The sequence below is a fragment of the Bacillus rossius genome, chromosome 12 (assembly GCF_032445375.1).
Source record: "Bacillus rossius redtenbacheri isolate Brsri chromosome 12, Brsri_v3, whole genome shotgun sequence".
Lineage (NCBI taxonomy): Eukaryota > Metazoa > Arthropoda > Insecta > Phasmatodea > Bacillidae > Bacillus > Bacillus rossius.
Genome location: NC_086339.1, coordinates 35080088 through 35099458, shown reverse-complemented (window position 1 = coordinate 35099458; position 19371 = coordinate 35080088). Strand labels below are relative to the sequence as shown.

The window sequence follows — 19371 nt, the reverse complement described above, 5'->3', positions numbered from 1 at the left end:
TCAACACTCATACACATTCCGTTTGTGTCGTGCAAGCAGTCTTGCCACCATCTGCAGCAGCCTCGGTGCATGTGTGGCAACATGGCCGACCCTGCGGTGGCTGTGCTCTGGCAGAGGCTGGTATTTCCCCAAGAATGCAGAAATGTGAGTGGGTGTCTTCAAGAGTTCCTGCCACCATTGCAGGCTTCCGAAATTCGCCAAAAAACAATGGAACTTGCTATTGTAGCTACGTATGCTACGCATGCCTGCCCTGGTCACCTTTAGCACTATCTGCCAATTCACATTCTTCAGAAGGGCAGAGTAGTTTGGCTAGAAGAGGAGAAGTTTTCAAGTATTAAAATATACAGGTAGCTTTGTTAACCAAAAGAAATTGGTGTTGTTACAAAAAAAAATCAAATTTACCTGTTATGTAATTTTCTATAATTGTTACTATTCCTGCTAATACACTCACATTATAATGATTAAATGCACAAGTACACACCCAGTTTTTAATTTTGAAAGGAAACGAGGATCACGCTGAAGACACGAAGTATCTTCTAATAGTCACATGGTGACCAACATTGTAGTGTATATTCAGTACAAACTTTATTATTCACAATCTATTAACAAAGTGCTCAACTGTTTCTAAAGTCAGTCTCCCACCAGAAGTGACTCTAGATGATGTTCGTCTCCAGGACCCTTTCTTGTTTGATGAGTCTCTCAAATCCGAAGCGTGTAAGGTCGATTGTCTGGAAGCCGCCGTCTAAAATCAATTCCATGACGGCGCGACCAGCGGCGGCAGACTGCTGCAGACCTGAAACACAACACACTCGGTTCTCTCTCTGCACAGCTGCGAGGACTGAACAAAACGCAATCTTCACATCTGCAAAACAAGTACCACTCTACTGAACATGAATGAACTTCAGCCCTATGTGAAAATACTGTTACGATCGCGCTTGGCTGCAGTGCTTGGCATCGCCGCGCTCGTTCGGCCTGTCTGCGCCCCCTTCCACCTGCATCCTCTTCCTGGTATCTCGTGTCATACTATCGCGCGACATCCTGACAGTCGCAGTGCGCACCTGCCTCAGATCGAGTTACTTAAAAGAGGCCGCACTGCGGAATAAAAGGACTCAGACATGTTTATCGGCGCGTTTTGTGGGAACCCGATGCTTGTTGCGTTTATCGGCGTTCTTTGAGCAGCCGCCGCGTCCTTCGACAGGACTCACGACGCGTTTCTGGACATTTCGACGGCGAAGGTCGCGCGATAATTCGGAGACATACCAGATTGTTCTGGACGGGAACCCAAGGGCTATATAAGGAGGTTGGGCCGACCTTCGAGTCAGTCAGAGTCCGAGTGGGGAGTTCTCCCGCGGCGGAGTTTCCGGGTGATAGTGCCGCGGGTGCGGCAGAGTGGCGAAGTCCTTGGACGAAGGTTCCAGGGCAGGGAGTGAGAGAGTTCAGTGGAGTCGGGAGTTTTCCCGCGGTGGAGTTTCCGGGCGATAGAGTCGCGGGTGCGGCGGAGTCCCGAGTGAAGATGCGAGCGAGTCGTCGTGTGGGATCTCGGCGAAGAGTGTGACGGCAGCGGCGGAGTGCGGCGACGGAGTCCCGCGGCGGTGACCCACGAGGGGTGCTGCGGTCAGAGTTGCGCCGGAAGTGCGGCCCAGCGAGGTGTGTGAAACGAGTGACTGGGGAATTGACATTTCTTTAAGTGCAGTTAATTATTTGCCATCTTAGAAGATTATTTGTAAGTGACAAGTAGTGGTAATAAATAAAACTGTGTGTGATATAAATCTTTAAGGCTGTTCAAGTGGTCAAAAAATCGTCCCCACTTCGGAATGACTTTAAACTGATACATCACTCACAATAGAATAAAAACTGATCAGTGAACCCCCTAAGAGCGCTGTATAAGACTCAGGGTCGCGCCGCTGGGTATTCAGTCGAGAGGAAGGCTTCAAAGGGGAAGGTTGTGTCGCTTGGCTCCGTACAGCGGGTAGGGCGACGCGCGAAAGAAAATCTCCCCTGGCTCTCCTAGCGGAGGAATGGCTAACTGTTTGCAGCAGGTAGTCGCGCCGGCTTGTGGGCCATCCCAGGGGGCTGGGGGAGGAAGTGGCAGACAGCTCAGATCTCATTCCTCGCCGGGCGCGTTGTATGGGGTGGGGGGAGGAAGTGGCAGACCGCTCAGATCTCACTCCTCGCCGGGTGTAGGGTGTCCGTTGTCGGGTTCGGTGCGTGACGTCAGCAAGGACCGCAGATTTATATTTGCCAGTGGCAAGGCTCGCAGATAATGCCTTACTTTCACAACGAATTATCTGTAGATTCTCTGACGCTTCATCTACATATATAAAAATAACTTGAAAACATTATTTGGCTAAATTTTTGTCTCTTCGCCAGATTTTTGAAGCAATGAATATCTTTATTAGTTATATTACTGAGAAAGTAGTACTTTTGTCTGCAAGGTTTTTTTTTTATAACAACCACAGTCAGCGCAACAGTTGGAACAAATATGGTTTGAAAATCAAAAATATTCATTACTATAACAAAACCATTTAAAAGATTTTTAAACCTAAATATTATCTAAAAATTATGTCTGAAAATATTTGGATATGTTGTAGCCTTGCTGCTAAACATGATCCAAATTATTAAAATTGCTGTTATCTTTTTTTGTCTTAACATCAATAGATATAACATTATATATTTCACTTGTGGATGCGCAATATGAGAGAATTATCTCCATACTTTTAATATCACAGTTTCTGTTGGTCTAAAAGATATTCCGTTAACGTATGAAAAGAAAATCAAACTATTTGGAATGATATGTGTGTGAATTATATGGCAAATGTATGAGGTAAAGAAGACCTCACTAAAACTTAATACATAATTATTAAATTGCACAGACAGCGATAGCGATTGTTTCCTTGTAATTGGAAACCGTTTGCAAGATAATACATTGCAATATGGTTTAAACATTCTAAAATATGCTAACACACTTAATGTAGCCTTTTTTTTATCTTCTACAAATGACTGCTCTTATGAAGAAATTAATAGTGGGTAAAATTATGTACTGTTGGATATTTAAGAGCACACTTTGTTTAGGGCATTGCCCGTATGATATAGTCTTATAACGTTAAAAAGCAAGTTGAAGAATTTTATTTAAAGTGATTACATTAACTTTTAACATTTAAAATGAAACAAATTCTTCCAAGTAAGAGGATTGATACACGCACAGTATGTATGAGGTAAAGAAGAACGCATTAAAACTTAGTACCTAATTATTATATTGCACATTAGACAGCGATAAGTAATGTCTGCGCTAGCGATTGTTTCCTTGTAATTGCACAATGAAAGTCCCCCAGAATAAACCCTTCGCATATCAAATCTTTCTCCATGGCTGTGGAAGTACCGGTATGGTTTTTACATTTGCTTGAATAAACTACACTTCACATTAACAGCTCGTCTGTGATAATGATTTATTCAAGTCATTTGTTGTTAAAGATCTGATAGTTGTGCGATAGAATTACAAATTATTAATTTGACAATTGTGGGGAAATACAAAACAAAAATTGACATTAACAGCAAGACATATGCGACATGGACTGCATGAAATGACAACGTATCTTTATTTGTGAATTTTCTGTACATTTCTTTAGTTGTAAAACTTTGCATGTTCAAGTAAATTTATTTGCAATATATTTTTGTCGAGGCTCATTTTGTTGGGCACTGTATCTATTCAGTAAATTGCTTAGTTTGAATTAGGATTTGGTGTTGGCGAATGTTCAACTGTGACTTAAACATGCAATTTTGGCACCAAAAGACTAGTTGCCCATACAGACTATCAGGATTTAAGTATTCTGGTATTTAAAAATAAACTTATAATTAAAAAACTAAAAAATAGCTTTTATCATTGAATAAACTAAAAATTTAATTATATTTTTTGTCCAACAGTCATATAATGCCCATATCTCTGTGTAACAACAATTAGAAGTAGGTTAAAATCAATTTTTGAAATTTAAAATTTTTTTGGGGTTTTGAACCCCCTTCCAATTGAGGGGGGCAGTGGCGGATCCAGGATTTTGGTTTGGGAGGGGCTTGACCCAGCTGAGGCTAGGCTTTATCAAGGCAAACACTAAAACAATAGTGGACCCAAATGCTTTTGGAGGGGGCTTGAGCCCCTTAGCCCCCCCTCTGGATCCGCTACTGGAGGGGGGGCAATCGATTTCGGGCAAATTTCCCACCATGCCCAGACTCATGGACATACAAAAAATTATGGTTATTGCCCATAGCAAACAATCTCTTTGACAAATTCCACAGATAGATTAGTAACTAGAGAATCCTGAGTTAGGTTAAAAAAACACAAATCATTTTAAATTCATAAATGTGTATTAAATACGTTGAAGTTGTGTACTGTAACGTTTTCATTGTGTCATGCCAATTTTAGTTCTTCGTTTATGGTACAAATTAGGTGGTCCGTATTTATTTGAATAATAAAACTGTATTATTTGAATAAGACAACTAGTCTTGCAAAATATCGTCAAGAGTTGATAAGTCATGAACGTATATATTTCTATAATGAATTTTATGTATAGATCAAAACAAAAATGGCGATGAACACTAGTTGCTGTAGAACACATAGGCGCAGTAGAGGAAGCGAGTTTCTCACCATTTATTTGCGCATGCGAAATGATGCATCTGCATCTTCAGAGAATTTGGCAACTTATCAGAGATGGCAGCAACCTCCTTTTCAGAGATCTCGAGGGCTAAAGGATCTCTGCGAGCACTATTCGGAAGTAACTACTCTTTGGACACAGATTCAATAAGAGACAAGACAATATTGTTTGGAAAGAAAGGCAAGTTTTATGATATCCTGGTTCAACTGAAAAATACACGAAAATATTTCAAAGAGACACGTGTGGAGAAGAGAGTAGGTGCCGTGAACGATAATAATTTTGTAAATAATTTAGGAAGAAGAATAAGCACCGACGGAAAAATGTTATTTAAAATACTAGTATTCTATTTTCTTGTGCGTTACGTGTTACTATAATTTTCATAATATGGATTATATTGTGTATTTAACATAGCATAGATAAGTAATGTACGTTCATAGGTACTGAAGTTACGTACATGCATGTGCTTCAAATATTAACAGGCTAGCTAATACTAAAATTCTAGGTTCAACTTCCAACGAAAGAAATACCGACAATTGCTCCTCTTTTGTGATATTCGTTGCTGTTTTAACAACAAGCATCTGTAAATACGAGATAAAATTCAGGCCATGACTTTCTGGGGACGCGCTGTGCTTGTAATGCAAGTCACGCCCATAGCCTATAACTATCATTGCTGGGGCAAGCTCTTAGCACCATAAACATAAAAAATATATATATATTTTTAACCTCGTGACAGAAAATATCAAGTTGGCGCAGCGAATAAATTCAGTAAGCCAACATTCAAAAAACTAGCTCGCAGATGTTCATTACAACTTTTTCCCCCCGTCGTTTTATGATTTGTGTAATTATTGAGCAAAGAGTAACCTACCGAAAATTTTTCTAAATCATATATGTACATTTAAACATCGTTAGACGTAGGTACATAAATGCAGTCACAGTGGAACTACGAACTAGGAAGTTTCATGTCTCATAAAACCGTTTGCATTACCGTATAACGATTTTTTTCTTCTTTAAATAATATTCTAAATCGTAGCACGAAATCCATGAACATTAAATTAAAAAAAAATAACTTATACTTAAACTACGAACAAGCTTACAATACTCATAGTTTTAAACTGAAAACAACTATAATTCACTAGTTCTACAAGTGCTGCGGTTTCTCAATGAGCTAGTTTGTTGTGCCCCGCTGCTACCGGCCCTGCGAGAGATGTAGCTGTGACATTGCGACCCCTTTGATAGGGGCAACGGTGAACCTAGCCTTGGCGCACACGTCGCACTTCTGCCTGCGGAGCAAGAGTATTGAGAAGCAAGTACGTTGGCAACACTGCAGCGCTATCAGCTGTCTCTGGAGTTGCCTTACCACAGAGCCGCTCTCGTGAATAAATAATAGTTTAAAAAACTAAAAAAAACACGCTTTATATAGAAAACCAAACTAAAAAAAACGAAAATGAATTTTAATAAATTTGATTTAAGAATAGTGCAAATAATGTTAATAAATATAAATTAATAATAGTGTATGTAAGAAAAAAATGTATTTTATTAAAAAAAAAAAAAGCGTGGGGTGCATGGTGTCAATAGTTATAAATATTTTATTGACATTTATGAGTAGGATTATCATTTCGATGATATCTCAAAAAGCACCCCACGCTTTTTTTTTTTTTTAAATAAAATACATTTTTTCTTACATACACTATTATTAATTTATATTTATTAACATTTTTTACACTTTTCTTAATTCAAATTTATTAAAATTTATTTTCTATTTTTTTAGTTTGATTTTCTATATAAAGCGTGTTTTTTAGTTTTTTAAACTATTATTTATTTATGAGAGAGGCTCGGTGGTGGTTTAGACTTCGGCATGAAGCACGGAAGTTACACGAATAACAAATTCACTTACGAAAGTAATCAGAAACACAAAATGCGCGCGAAAATGTTTCTTTGCCGTACGCGGCGCGGCTGGTTAGAGCTCCTCGACGTAGTTACAAAAAATGACGCCTTGAGTGCCAGCGAACGGTCACGCGGAGACGAGGGTCGCGCTGGAAAGAAAGACGAAGTCGGTATCTCCCGCGGGAGCAACACGCGTCTACAGTTATTCATACCCCATTACTGTATTTTTCATCGTAAATATATAAACCAAATATCAGCATAAAGTAAACAGTCTAGGCTATAGCCTCTGAAAGTATGAATCCATAATATCCCTAAACTAATTTTATTTTGTTTGTAGACTACAACCCTACTTTTTTTCTGTTCAAATGTTAATAATGCTTAATATTGTAGAAATAAATCTCCTTGCTCTAACCAATTGAAAATTTCTGAGAATGATATTGAAAACATTTCAAAACAATTTATCCTTAGTCATTACTAAAAAAAAAAAAAATTACCTCTAATTGTATGAAATCATTTACGATATAAAATTTGTAATAAAAATTATAATTACAGCAGTTTTGGTTCCGAAATGTTACTATACATGCACCAAATGCATACTTGTTGCATATGTATGACAAACGCTTATATTAAATTGCCTTTAACAACTTGTCCGAGTCCCTTGAACGGCCTTAAATGGGCTATCCTTTACGAACCCCCGAGGCAAATCGTAACATTTTGGTGTCAGAAGTGGGATAGCCCTAATTAATAGATTTAGGATTCAGTTTTATTATAAGGAAAGTTAAGAATAGAATTTAGTTTACGAGAATATAGTTAGTGTTTAGAACTTTAGTGAATTTGGATTTTTCTAGAGTTAGAGTTTATTGTAGTCAGTGATAGTTTTGAATATAATAGAGTTATTGTTAGTTTAATTAGAAGGTTCGGCTAGGTCATTTAAAATTAAGAACAGTATTAAAAAAAATAATTATTTAGGTTGTTTAATTAGTAATTGCTTTAGAGAGAGATGGCTACTGAAGGATTTACTGTCGAACAATACAAAGAGATAAGGGTTGCCCTGGAAGAAATAAGAGCAATTTGGAAGAACTATACGGAAGAATTGGTAACCAAAATCGAGAACTTTACGGAAGAAATGAAGAGTGGAAGGAAGGAGAGGAAGAACCACCGTGAAGAAAAGAAGAGTGAGTCCAATAATAACCTAGAGGAAATGAAGAAGGGACAGGAAGAAATAAATGGTCAGGATGAAATGAAGAATGGCCAGGAAGAAGTAAATAATGAAATGAAGACCGAAGTGAAGATGAGCAGAGAAGAGAAGAACAGAGAAGAGAAGAACAGAGAAGAGAAGACCAGCGAAGTGAAGACCAGCGAAGAGAAGACCGGCGAAGAGAAGACCAGCCAAGATGAGACTAACCAAGAGGAGACTAGCCAAGAGGAGACTAGCCAAGAGGAGACTAGCCAAGAGGTGACCAGCCAAGAGGAGACCAGCCAAATTGAGACCAGCCAAGAAGAGAACAGTGAAGAGAACAGCGAGGAAAACAACCAGGAATTGAATATGAAAGAAGAGCTGAAGAAAAGCACAGAAGTAGTGAAGATGGGTTACAAAGTGTGGAATATTGAACAAGAAGAAATGAAGATAAACCAAAGAGAGTGGGTAAAATGCCAAGAAGAACTGAAGAAGAGCCAAGGAGAGATGAACATGAGTCAAGAAGAGATAGAGAAGCGCAAAGAAACGAAGAAATACTAAGAAAAGATGCAGGAAGACCAAGAAGAGATGAAGAAAGACCAAGAACAGGGGAAGGAAGACCGAGAAGAGACAATGAAAACACAAAGAGTGATGAAGATGGTGCAAGGAGTAACTGAGTGCAGTCCAGAAGATATTCAGAAGAACGAAGAGGGTATGAGGAACCAAGAAGAGACGAAGAAGAGCTGGGAAGATATGCTGTGTGAACGAGTAGTTAGGAGAGAAAAAATAGAGAGAAAAAGGGAAGAAACAAAAACCATTGGAAGGCAATGAGCAAGACTCTCATTAATATCGGGCCCGCCCAAGACAACGGTCGGCCTGGCTCGGGCGGCTGACTGAAAAACATTGGGCATCAGCAATGCAGAAGTGTCACTGGGTGACGAGAGAAGCAACATCTACTGCGAGAGAGGGTTATCTGGTGAGACTGTACAGCTCGCGATGGAGGAAAGGCAGGAGGCCTAAACTTCGAGTAGCATGGGGACCTCCAGAAGGAGATGCATTACCTGTTCGGGACGAACAGGTTTAAGGAGGGGGCAATGTTACGATCGCGCTTGGCTGCAGTGCTTGGCATCGCCGCGCTCGTTCGGCCTGTCTGCGCCCCCTTCCACCTGCATCCTCTCCCTGGTATCTCATGTCATACTATCGCGCGACATCCTGACAGTCGCAGTGCGCACCTGCCTCAGATCGAGTTACTTAAAAGAGGCCGCACTGCGGAATAAAAGGACTCAGACATGTTTATCGGCGCGTTTTGTGGGAACCCGATGCTTGTTGCGTTCATCGGCGTTCTTTGAGCAGCCGCCGCATCCTTCGACAGGACTCACGACGCGTTTCTGGACATTTCGACGGCGAAGGTCGCGCGATAATTCGGAGACATGCCCGATTGTTCTGGACGGGAACCCAAGGGCTATATAAGGAGGTTGGGCCGACCTTCGAGTCAGTCAGAGTCCGAGTGGGGAGTTCTCCCGCGGCGGAGTTTCCGGGTGATAGTGCCGCGGGTGCGGCAGAGTGGCGAAGTCCTTGGACGAAGGTTCCAGGGCAGGGAGTGAGAGTTCAGTGGAGTCGGGAGTTTTCCCGCGGTGGAGTTTCCGGGCGATAGAGTCGCGGGCGCGGTGGAGTCCCGAGTGAAGTTGCGAGCGAGTCGTCGTGTGGGATCTCGGCGAAGAGTGTGACGGCAGCGGTGGAGTGCGGCGACGGAGTCCCGCGGCGGTGACCCACGAGGGGTGCTGCGGTCAGAGTTGCGCCGGTAGTGCGGCCCAGCGAGGTGTGTGAAACGAGTGACTGGGGAATTGACATTTCTTTAAGTGTAGTTAATTATTTGCCATCTTAGAAGATTATTTGTAAGTGACAAGTAGTGGTAATAAATAAAACTGTGTGTGATATAAATCTTTAATTGGGCTATCCTTTACGAACCCCCGAGGCAAATCGTAACAATAGTAAAGTTTTTTCATTTTGTTCTAATTTGAATATGAACATAAAAACAATCTTGGCTACAAATAAAAAAATAAGTATTGTAATGAATCGTAAAAAGTTGCATTCTTTCACAGTTGTGGAAAAATTAAAAATAATCAGTGAAGCGGAAGAAATCGGTAACTGTGCTGCTGGGTGAAAATATGATGTCGACGAATCATGTGTGAGGGATTGGAGGAAAAGTAAAGACAAACTGCTTTCGGCCAGTGGCGATAGACGGGCGTTCCATGGTGCGGTAGCAAAGTTTCCGGAGATAGAGGAAAAACTCTACGACTACATACAGGACAGATGGCAATTCAGGTACGCTGTAAGCACGGAAATGTTTTTTTATTATGCATGTAATAAAAATAGTTTTTATTATGCGTGGCTAGGACTCGCGTGCTTTATCGTTTATTTGTTTGAACGAGGTCATTGCCCAGTGCACGATAATGGACACGGAAGATTGTAACTGTAAACAGCTAGGAGCTGGGCAAGGTCACGCGCACACACGGCATGTTGTTATCGATCGTGCGCGCCGATGCCACGTTCTACTCGCACGATGTTGCCACATTGCAGTTGCCTGCCTTCTGTACACATTTAACACTCAAACTGTAACAAATCATAAAGACTAACCAAAAAAGTACTATGCCACTTATTACAGCCTCGGTATTTTAAGTAAAAGAAATCACGACTAAATTATAATTTTTTTCCCGTGCAAATTTGCAATAAAATTTTTTTCCCACCATGGCATTCTAAAAACAAGGGTGCGGGTCTTACCCGGGGGCGGGTGGTACGTGGGTTTATACGGTATCCATGATTGTTTGACTAATATTTTAATACTAAATTATAATTGCTATCACTAAATAAACAAACTGGTATTTCATGGAAATGGTATTAAATACCTAAAGGTAACTTAAAAGTGTAAAAAAAGTGTTTTCTATTGCCTTTTTTAAAAAAATTCTTATTGTTTGTTCACTTATTTAAAACAGTCAAACAATTCTCAGGTCAGAAACCCACGTTATAAGACAAATGTGCTTTACTGGGAAGAGAACCATTGAAGATACCCACGTTATAAGACAAATGTGCTTTACTGGGAAGAGAACCATTGAAGATGTTAATAATGGATTGGAACTGTTATGTAACTGATAAGGCTTTATACATGTAATGTACGTTTAAAGAGTGCACGTCTGCTAAAAAGCACACACAATGTTGGCATGAAAAATGACCTTTTCTATCATCTTCAATCCAGTTTGCTAGGAAATCATACTCTTTTTCATACAGTTTTATGAATCATACTCTCTTTCATATATGACTCATATGCCAACCTCAATATATTGCATCATCTAGTAATGCTCGACGAAGCAGTGCTTCTTTCAGAGTGTGTACTACTAACTGGTGAAACAATTTCAGGACAGTTTCTGGATCTTAGAACATTTATTTGAACATTTCACATAAAAGTGGGGGCCTTTTTTAAATAAATAAATAAATAAATAAATAAATAAATAAATATAACTGTACATTTTTTATTTGCAGCATGTACCAATTTGTAGGTAAAAAAACTAAAATACATTCAGAGGTGATTCCTCCATGATTGAAGTGCCATCTCCAACTATTCAGGCCTCACGACACAAAATGCAGCTGAAAATTAAGATTTCTTGACATCCAGCACCGCTGCTGTTTATTTTGGAAATTTTCCATGACTTTCGTGACCAGTCCTTCAGTTTTATTACTTCTCCCTGCTATAAATAACGTGCAATAAGTAGACAATGGTTAAAACTTCACATGTACAGTAGAACCTCGATGATACGTTCCCGTTTCATACATTTTCCCGTGTCATACGCCGATTAATTTTGGTCCTGCTATATTTACAATGGTTTACTTTCCCGGAACATAAACTTATAAAATAAAATCATTATTTTCCCGTTTCATACGTTTTACGAAGCGGAAAAGTCCTAAAATTCACAATTTTTTTTGTTATATTCCTCCAAATAAACTACGTTTTAATGCTTTTATTTTGAAAAACCTTCATTGTTTACCTTTGCAAACGTAAGAAAATAACTTTATCGCACCATAGAAATGTATAGTATCAGGAAGAATGTGCACTTCGCTAGTAGCATCTATGGCCAGCACCAAGCGAGAATAGTGGCGCAAACTAGCAATGATTATGAAAATGGTGCACGCGCTTTACCAAGGAACGGATCTCATATTTTGTGCATTCATTAATCTTTGAATTGAATATACCCGTTTGCTATTGTTTTCTTACGATCGGATTGTTTTGTATTTTACGTTTCTCAAGTTAAAATTTTATTGAAAATTGTTCTGTTGCATAAAGTTGTTTGTAAAATGAAACAAACAAGCAAAAATTTCTGGTTTTCTTTTTACAATCGCCTATTTTTTTAAATTTCTAATTTAGGCTTGGTGACTTCCCCCCCCCCCCCCTCCCCCGTTCACCAAAAGAAAGGATTTCATAACATTTTGTAAGGGCACTGTTTCTCATGTCAGCTTTACTTGATTATGGACTGTATTTTACATTTCTGGTGGTTTTATGGTAAATATGTAGAGTAGCGATATATGCGAAAACAAAATGCTAAAAATCCAAATATACTTTTATTCTATGCTCTTTCACTTCCTCTTTTCAAATCAACCGGCGGAGATAAGAAATTCCAAATACTTTAGGAGATATCGAATTTTTTAGTTTAACAATACAACACCTGTACAGCCATTCGAACGACACCATTTTTGTTATTTTGCAGTGTGTTCTTGAATGCGTAATAAATAAAATGGTTGATTAGTTTAGGTCAGTTACATTATTAATACTTTCAAACTAAGTGGACATAAAAAATAATGTGAATTAATTTTAATGGCTGTTTAGTTTTAAAATATTTATAATTTTATAATGTAACTGACCTGACCAAACAAACCGGGACAAAGGATGAACAGTACGAACTAAAATGGTCGATTAGGTCAGGTCAGTTACATTATGAATACTTTCAAACTAAGTGTACATTAAAAATATGATTTAATTTCAATGGTTCTGTAGTTTTAAAGTATTTATAATGTAACTGACCTGACCTAACAAACCCGGACAAATGATGAACATTAACAACTCACGTAAATTTTTTTTGTTACTTATTACTTGCGCAAAAATATCCAAATAAAAAATAAGACTTTAAAATTAGAAACGTTAAAAGCCCACCTAAGTTGGAGGCGGGTACATTTCCTTTGCCATTAGAAGGAAATGATGTCGTTCACCTACGTTGCGATACCTCCGACAGAACATAAATAAATAAATAAATAAATAATCACGTATTGGTTCATTTGAATACTGGCCTATCACGGAACTGTCACGTGACAAAATTGACCAATCACGGAACTGTCACGTGACAAAATTGTCCAATAAGAAACATAATAGATACTCGTAAACCAGAAACAATGGTATTCACAGCTTGAATACGCAGGTATTGTGATGAAAATTAAAAAATTCGATATCTCCTAAAGTATTTGGAATTTCTTATCTCCGCCGGTTGATTTGAAAAGAGGAAGTGAAAGAGCATAGAATAAAAGTATTTTTGGATTTTTAGCATTTTTTTTTCGCATATACCGCGACTCTACATATTTAACGGTTTTATTATATGTATATATAATGATGAATTCATATTTTTCATTAATATAATGCAATTATTTACACATTATGTATTTAAGTTTAATTTGACATTGTGCTGGTATGCTAGAATGAAAAAAATATTTTATTATTCTACTGTATTACAATCTATATGAATAAAAAAGTAAATGTTCGTTCGTTCAAAATCTTGAATCTCCCCAAGTTCTTTACAGATTACTTTGAAATTTTGACACCCAGTTGCATTTGAATACGTGTAACAGGTAAAAATATAGATAGAAATATAGTTAGGTATAAATATGTATATAAATGAATGTTTGTGTGTTCTTATGTTTTGTAAAGATATAGATAGGAAGATACAGAGCAAGGGATATATAGATATCTGAAGAGATGTAGAGATATAGATAAGGAGAAGATATAGGGAGATTTATGTATGTGTACCTACTTCAGACAAATTACAAAAAAAATTGAAAGAGGCAAAACATTCCATGTCCTCATAAACAGGCTAGTTGAAACTGCGAACACTCACCGTGACCACTGAACCCAGTGCACATGTAGAGATTTTGGTAGGCGGGATGAAGTCCGATGATGGCATTCTCGTCAAACGTGTTGAAGTCATAAAAGCCAGCCCACGCACTCCTCACCTGAAACAACAATGCTAACTAAGAACAATGCTCACTGCAGCACTATTACACAGTAACACCTAGTCGCAACCTTCTACATGGAATCACAGCAAGTGCTGTTAGTGAACATGCAGTGTCTTTGTAGATGTCAGGCTGTGTCCTCTTTCTGCCCTGCATGCAAAACCAATGGGCTTGGGTAAAAAAAGCATTTTAAATTACAATACTTTACATCAAATGACGATACTAGCATAAAAGTAACTTTCTGCTGATAGATATTGCAAATAACCAATAGTCAAAAATGGCACCATAAAAAAAATTGTAGTTCCAGCATACTGAAGTAAACAGAAGCTAAGCCAATCCAGCCAAATGACTGATTCTCTCTCTCTCTCTCTCTCTCTCTCTCTCTCTCGCTATACACACACATATATATATTCAGAGCATTTTATATTTCTAAAGCTCTTTCAGGTAACAGAATGTAAGTTACAATGTTCTGCTCCTTGGAGAGCAAAAATAAGATTTGATTAACTTGTTACTGAAGAGAGTGTACCAAGAGATGTCATGGCTGCAAAAAGCTCAGCTGAACACTGCACCAATGAATAGTACATAGCATAAGTACAAGCTCCCTTAGACCTCAATAATCTACCATCGAAACTGTAAAGCTATAGGAAGCATAATTTTGTTCAGTAATTGGAAAATAATGACAGTTAATAAATTAACACTGAAAATCTAGTTGATAATTGCTTCATATCAACTATAATTTTTTGTGAGACAAATTTTTGTAAGACAATTTACTTAAAAATGGCTATATTTCTTATAAAAAAAAAAAAAACAAGAAAAACTGCTTTGATTTTTATAAAAATATATACATAGTGTGTAAAATTTATAAGTACGTACAAGTACTTGCTTCAAACTCCAGTATATACACATTTATACAAACATTGAGTGCAGTAAGAAGTGGTTAAGCTAAGCGAATTAAAGCTAAGGCTCTGCTTCACTTACCATTTCCAATTTTTAGGTTTTTTTTGCTAATTGCAAATTTTTATGAAGACATATTAAAAAAAAAAAAGGCAGCTAATGGAATGTATTAGCTGCTGTGGAACCCAAAACAAATGAAATCCTAGTGAGTAGAGTCATGCGAGTATAGGATTTTTAGGTCGAGTCCGAGTTCGAGCGAGTATTCAAGAAATGTTTCGAGTTCGAGTTAAATTCGAGTCGAGTAGTAAAATCCATAAATATCCATTATTTATATATATAACTGTCATGTTTAAAGACCAGCAAATATCAAGGCCCTATACAAATTTCAGGTGTGAGAATTCTCATTGCTGCAAATATTTTCATGGTCTTTAATAATTTTGTTTCTTTTGAAAATTCAGAGTATTATTAAAATTTACTTGTTGACAAAAAAAAAGTATAAAGGTATGTTTTAATCACAGACACCGAGCAAAATTTTATTCAAAACCATAGCATAAGTGCAAAAGTATTTGTCAACATTCTTACCAGTCCTAGCTGCAGGGTATATTAAGGATTTCCACTGTTCCAGAAAATTTTTGTAGCCATACAATAAATATCAACTTTTTTTTAAGAATAGTTATACTGTATATATAAGGCCTGAACATAACTCAATATAAAAAAAAACTAAAAAAAAAAAAAAAAAAAAAAAACCAACAACATTTTACTATAGGAACGATAATCAACATTTTTGTAAAAGTCTTTCAAGGAGAAACACCAGCTGTTCAATGTGCTCTGGAGCAAGGTTTTCTCGGCGTGTGGATACAGTAGAATCTCGTTATAAAGTACATCAATAAAGCCTCAACTTTTATACCTACTTAGTAATGAAAGTACTTTATTCTGAAAGTTACCTTTAAAACGTAGTATTTTTGAATTTTTGAAAATAAAGTAGTAGGGGATCAAATGTTACATTAGCTTGGAAGCAAATATTTGTAAAACAACAAGAATGTAAAAAAAAAATACTTATCTTAATACAGTAGCCTAAATTCTAGGCCTACATATACAAAATTTATATCTGTCGAACACAAAATGACAAGTGCATACCTGCCAATTTTTTAGTTTGGTCATCAAGAAAACTTTTAAATTGGGAAAATGTATCGTAAATCAAATGCGGCAATTTTTTACATGCTTTATGTGCAATTATTTTCTATTTTTCTATTCCATTTGGAATAATTTGCTAATGACAGGAAGGGCATATCAATGGCCTAGAATGAAAACCTCATACAGTCAATATTGTAAATGTACTGGGAAACTAAACCTATCCAGAATGTGCCAATTTACACAGCATGCATATGAAAAGCAAAATGATCAAGTACAAAACAAAAGCAATAGTATTCACTAAACAAGATTACTTAAAGACATACCTTGCTATATCACATGTTTGTTACATATTTCAGTCATCTCCTGATTATCATCCTTGATGCAATTTTAAGACTGAATGTGCCTTATTTTCTTTATCTAATAAATCTGAGGTAAACCTTGTTCATAACAAACATAATTCCTTGATTTCAACACAGAAATAGACTGCAAAGTTTCAGATGACATGGAGGACCTAAATTGGGTTGTTTTTTTTTGACCATACTGAAAATGCGCTCATATTCTGAATTACTGTGGAAAGCACGTTTTTCCTATGCTTAGGACACTTAACTTGTGTAGTTATGTCAGACCTACCTCCATGAGCAATACTAAAATCACACCGGCACATTGTGCAAAACACAAAAGTTTCTCCTTTTTGCGATTTCAGAATACACGGGAATTCGTTGTTATACGCAGCACGGTAAGTCTGAATATATTTCTTGTTGGCTAGCTAACTCACGGTTCCCACCATGTAAACACACACGGAAAAAAAAAGGTTGCACAGCACTACATTGGAACTACGAACAATAGTCAGCCATTTTGGCTATAATATAAGGGACAAGGAACAGACAAAGGAGGTACGGCTGACGTCACAATTGTGGTCCGTTCCTCCGTTTAAGGAAGCACTTTTTCGTTGCGGTAAGTGGAAAATGACCATAGACCGTCCAGTCCAAACCATATACAAATAACTATCTCCTGTTTTGTTTTCATTCAGTCTTCCGCCGGTGCGTCGGTAACATGGCCAGTACAGTTAAAGTTGGCAGGTATACATGGCCGGTACAGTGAACTGCAATAAACCGCCACGCAAAAATAAATCCGTAAGATATTAAAGATGCCTGTAAAACCGTAAAATAGTATTAAAATCCGTAAAACTTACGGACAATCCGTAAAAGTTGGCAGGTATGCAAATGGTTTAAACTATTTTGCAGATATGTACATTTATTGGGATAGAATTCCCTCGTCATCTACTAGGCGATGTCTCTTGCCACCAGCAGATAAAGATGACTGTTCATACAGTTTAATAATTTTTTCGTGATCTTTTATTATTGTTGACAGTGTAGTGGGCACCAAACCAAACGACCATGCCACATCTGCATTTTTCCTGCCTTTGTCAACTTCTTTTAAAATTTCCACATTTTCCTTTAGGGGTGAGCCGATCACCACATTTGCCGATCATGCCGATGCCAGAAATGTGGTACAGATCATGCCGATTTTTTTGACCGATTAGTGCTTTTTTAAGTTGGTTGAAAAATATGCTTTAAATTACTAAAGTTAAATAATTTTACTTGAAACTACTCATTACTGAATACCCTAAACAAATAGGTTTCATATATTTATATGACAAACTTTTGATTTAGACACTGATTATTAGTTGTTTTTCCCATAAACTAATCTGGAAATCTATTAATCCCTTTAACAAAATCTATAACACACTGTTGACCAACTAATCATCATCGTCACACAATTCGAAAATGAATGTTTGTCTATTAATCACTTTAACAAAATCTATAACACACTGTTGACCAACTAATCATTGTCACACAATTTGAAAATGAATGTTTGTTTACATTTTTCCGCTTTTTGGCGCAATTTAAAATGCTTTCTGCTTGATATTAAGACGCAGTTCGAACTATATGCCAGCACCCCCGGCTGACGTGGTATGGCCACTCACGTAAGGCTGTTCCAAACACCGCCACCGTTCGCCCAATCATCTGCTTGCTTTTGTATTTATCGGGTGTCGCTGTTCCAAGCTGACGTCAGTGCCCCAAGCGGTGTGCGTAGGCTTTAAAACTTCGCCTGTTTGTCTTATCTATCCAAACATTATGCCGGAAAGGAAAATAAACGCTGTAGTTTTACGTATTTTTACAGTATATTTTTGAGTTTAACATTATAACGTGCACGTGTGTAAGCTTTTGTTTGCTTTAGTGCATTTATGACTAATGTTCAGTGGCGGCCATGTTGCGGTGTTTGTTTACCAGTGACGAGTAAAAACACTGCGATTTCGTGTTTTAATACTAAATTTCGTGTTTAAACCCTGTGTTATGGCGATCTCGCGTAAAAACTGTATTTTACGGTGATTTCGCGTTTATCGTCGTTTAATCGCAATCGCGAAAAGAACAGGCCCCTATGCATGACTTAATAAATGTTTTGGTGGCTTTTGTTTACTCTTTTTTAACAAACGTAATTTTCATGAATATGTTTATTTTTTAAGAATAACTTTACTTATTTTTTTTTCTGCAGAAAAGATTAAAACACGTAAGTAACGTAAATGTTACTTAAAAACGTCAAGCAACAGTTCTGAAGCAAAATATATGTCGGCGCTTTTGTATTACGTAGAGATTTTTTTTGTCTTCAGAAAGCGGTAATCGGCAAAAAGGATCGGCATGCATGAAGCCGATCATGCAAATGACAAAAATGACCAAAATCGGCCGATCTTAATAATCGGCAATCGGCATCGGCTCACCCCTATTTTCCTTCAAAGTAAACTTCTTGCGTTTCTTTTTATCTTTTTGGCCATCCATCCTGATTAAAATATTCAATCAACAATATTGTTTGCCTCGTGCCAAGTCAAACGTAAACAAACCTCTCATCCATAGATAACCATAGCTCCGCACTAGTAGCGCGCGTCGCGAGCATTGCTGTGCCAGGCAACATTCCGACCTTCATGGCAAAACAATTAGAGCATGTCGGCCATGTTGTGACACCAAACAGTCCAAAAATTAACCTGCATAAATTAACATTATATTGGATTTTCTATTTTTTATATAAGATAAAATATAATTTTTATTTAACGTTTGTATCTGCGGTAATTGAAACTTTTAAAACGTGCTGTATAAATAACCAAAAGATGGCGCAGCTAAAAACAATTGTCTTGAAGAGGGGCGAAAGAGCAATTGATTGTTTAGATCGTCTCGTGCACTAAAGTGTGTGATCCATGGAGGACGAATGGCGCGTTATACTGTGTTTGTTTACGTTTTATACTTGTTAACGATTCTTGAAAGTGATAAAAATTAATCATAATGTACATTTATATTAAAGAACCCCTGCGCAAACACA

General features: G+C 37.5%; 1 protein-coding gene across 8 annotated transcripts in view; it reads right to left on the bottom strand.

The window, feature by feature from the left end:
- Positions 1 to 397: 397 nt before the first annotated feature.
- The window catches only part of LOC134537832 (FAD-dependent oxidoreductase domain-containing protein 1-like), a 53868-nt gene continuing 34894 nt past the window's right edge, over positions 398 to 19371 (bottom strand). For all 8 annotated transcript variants that reach the window (XM_063378690.1, XM_063378688.1, XM_063378686.1 and 5 more), the window contains 2 exons: positions 13857 to 13971; positions 398 to 793 (listed from right to left, as the gene is read on the bottom strand). In XM_063378690.1, the coding sequence (XP_063234760.1) occupies positions 654 to 793; positions 13857 to 13971 (255 nt within the window). In that variant the 3' untranslated portion in view covers positions 398 to 653. The remainder of the gene's footprint in view (positions 794 to 13856; positions 13972 to 19371) is intronic.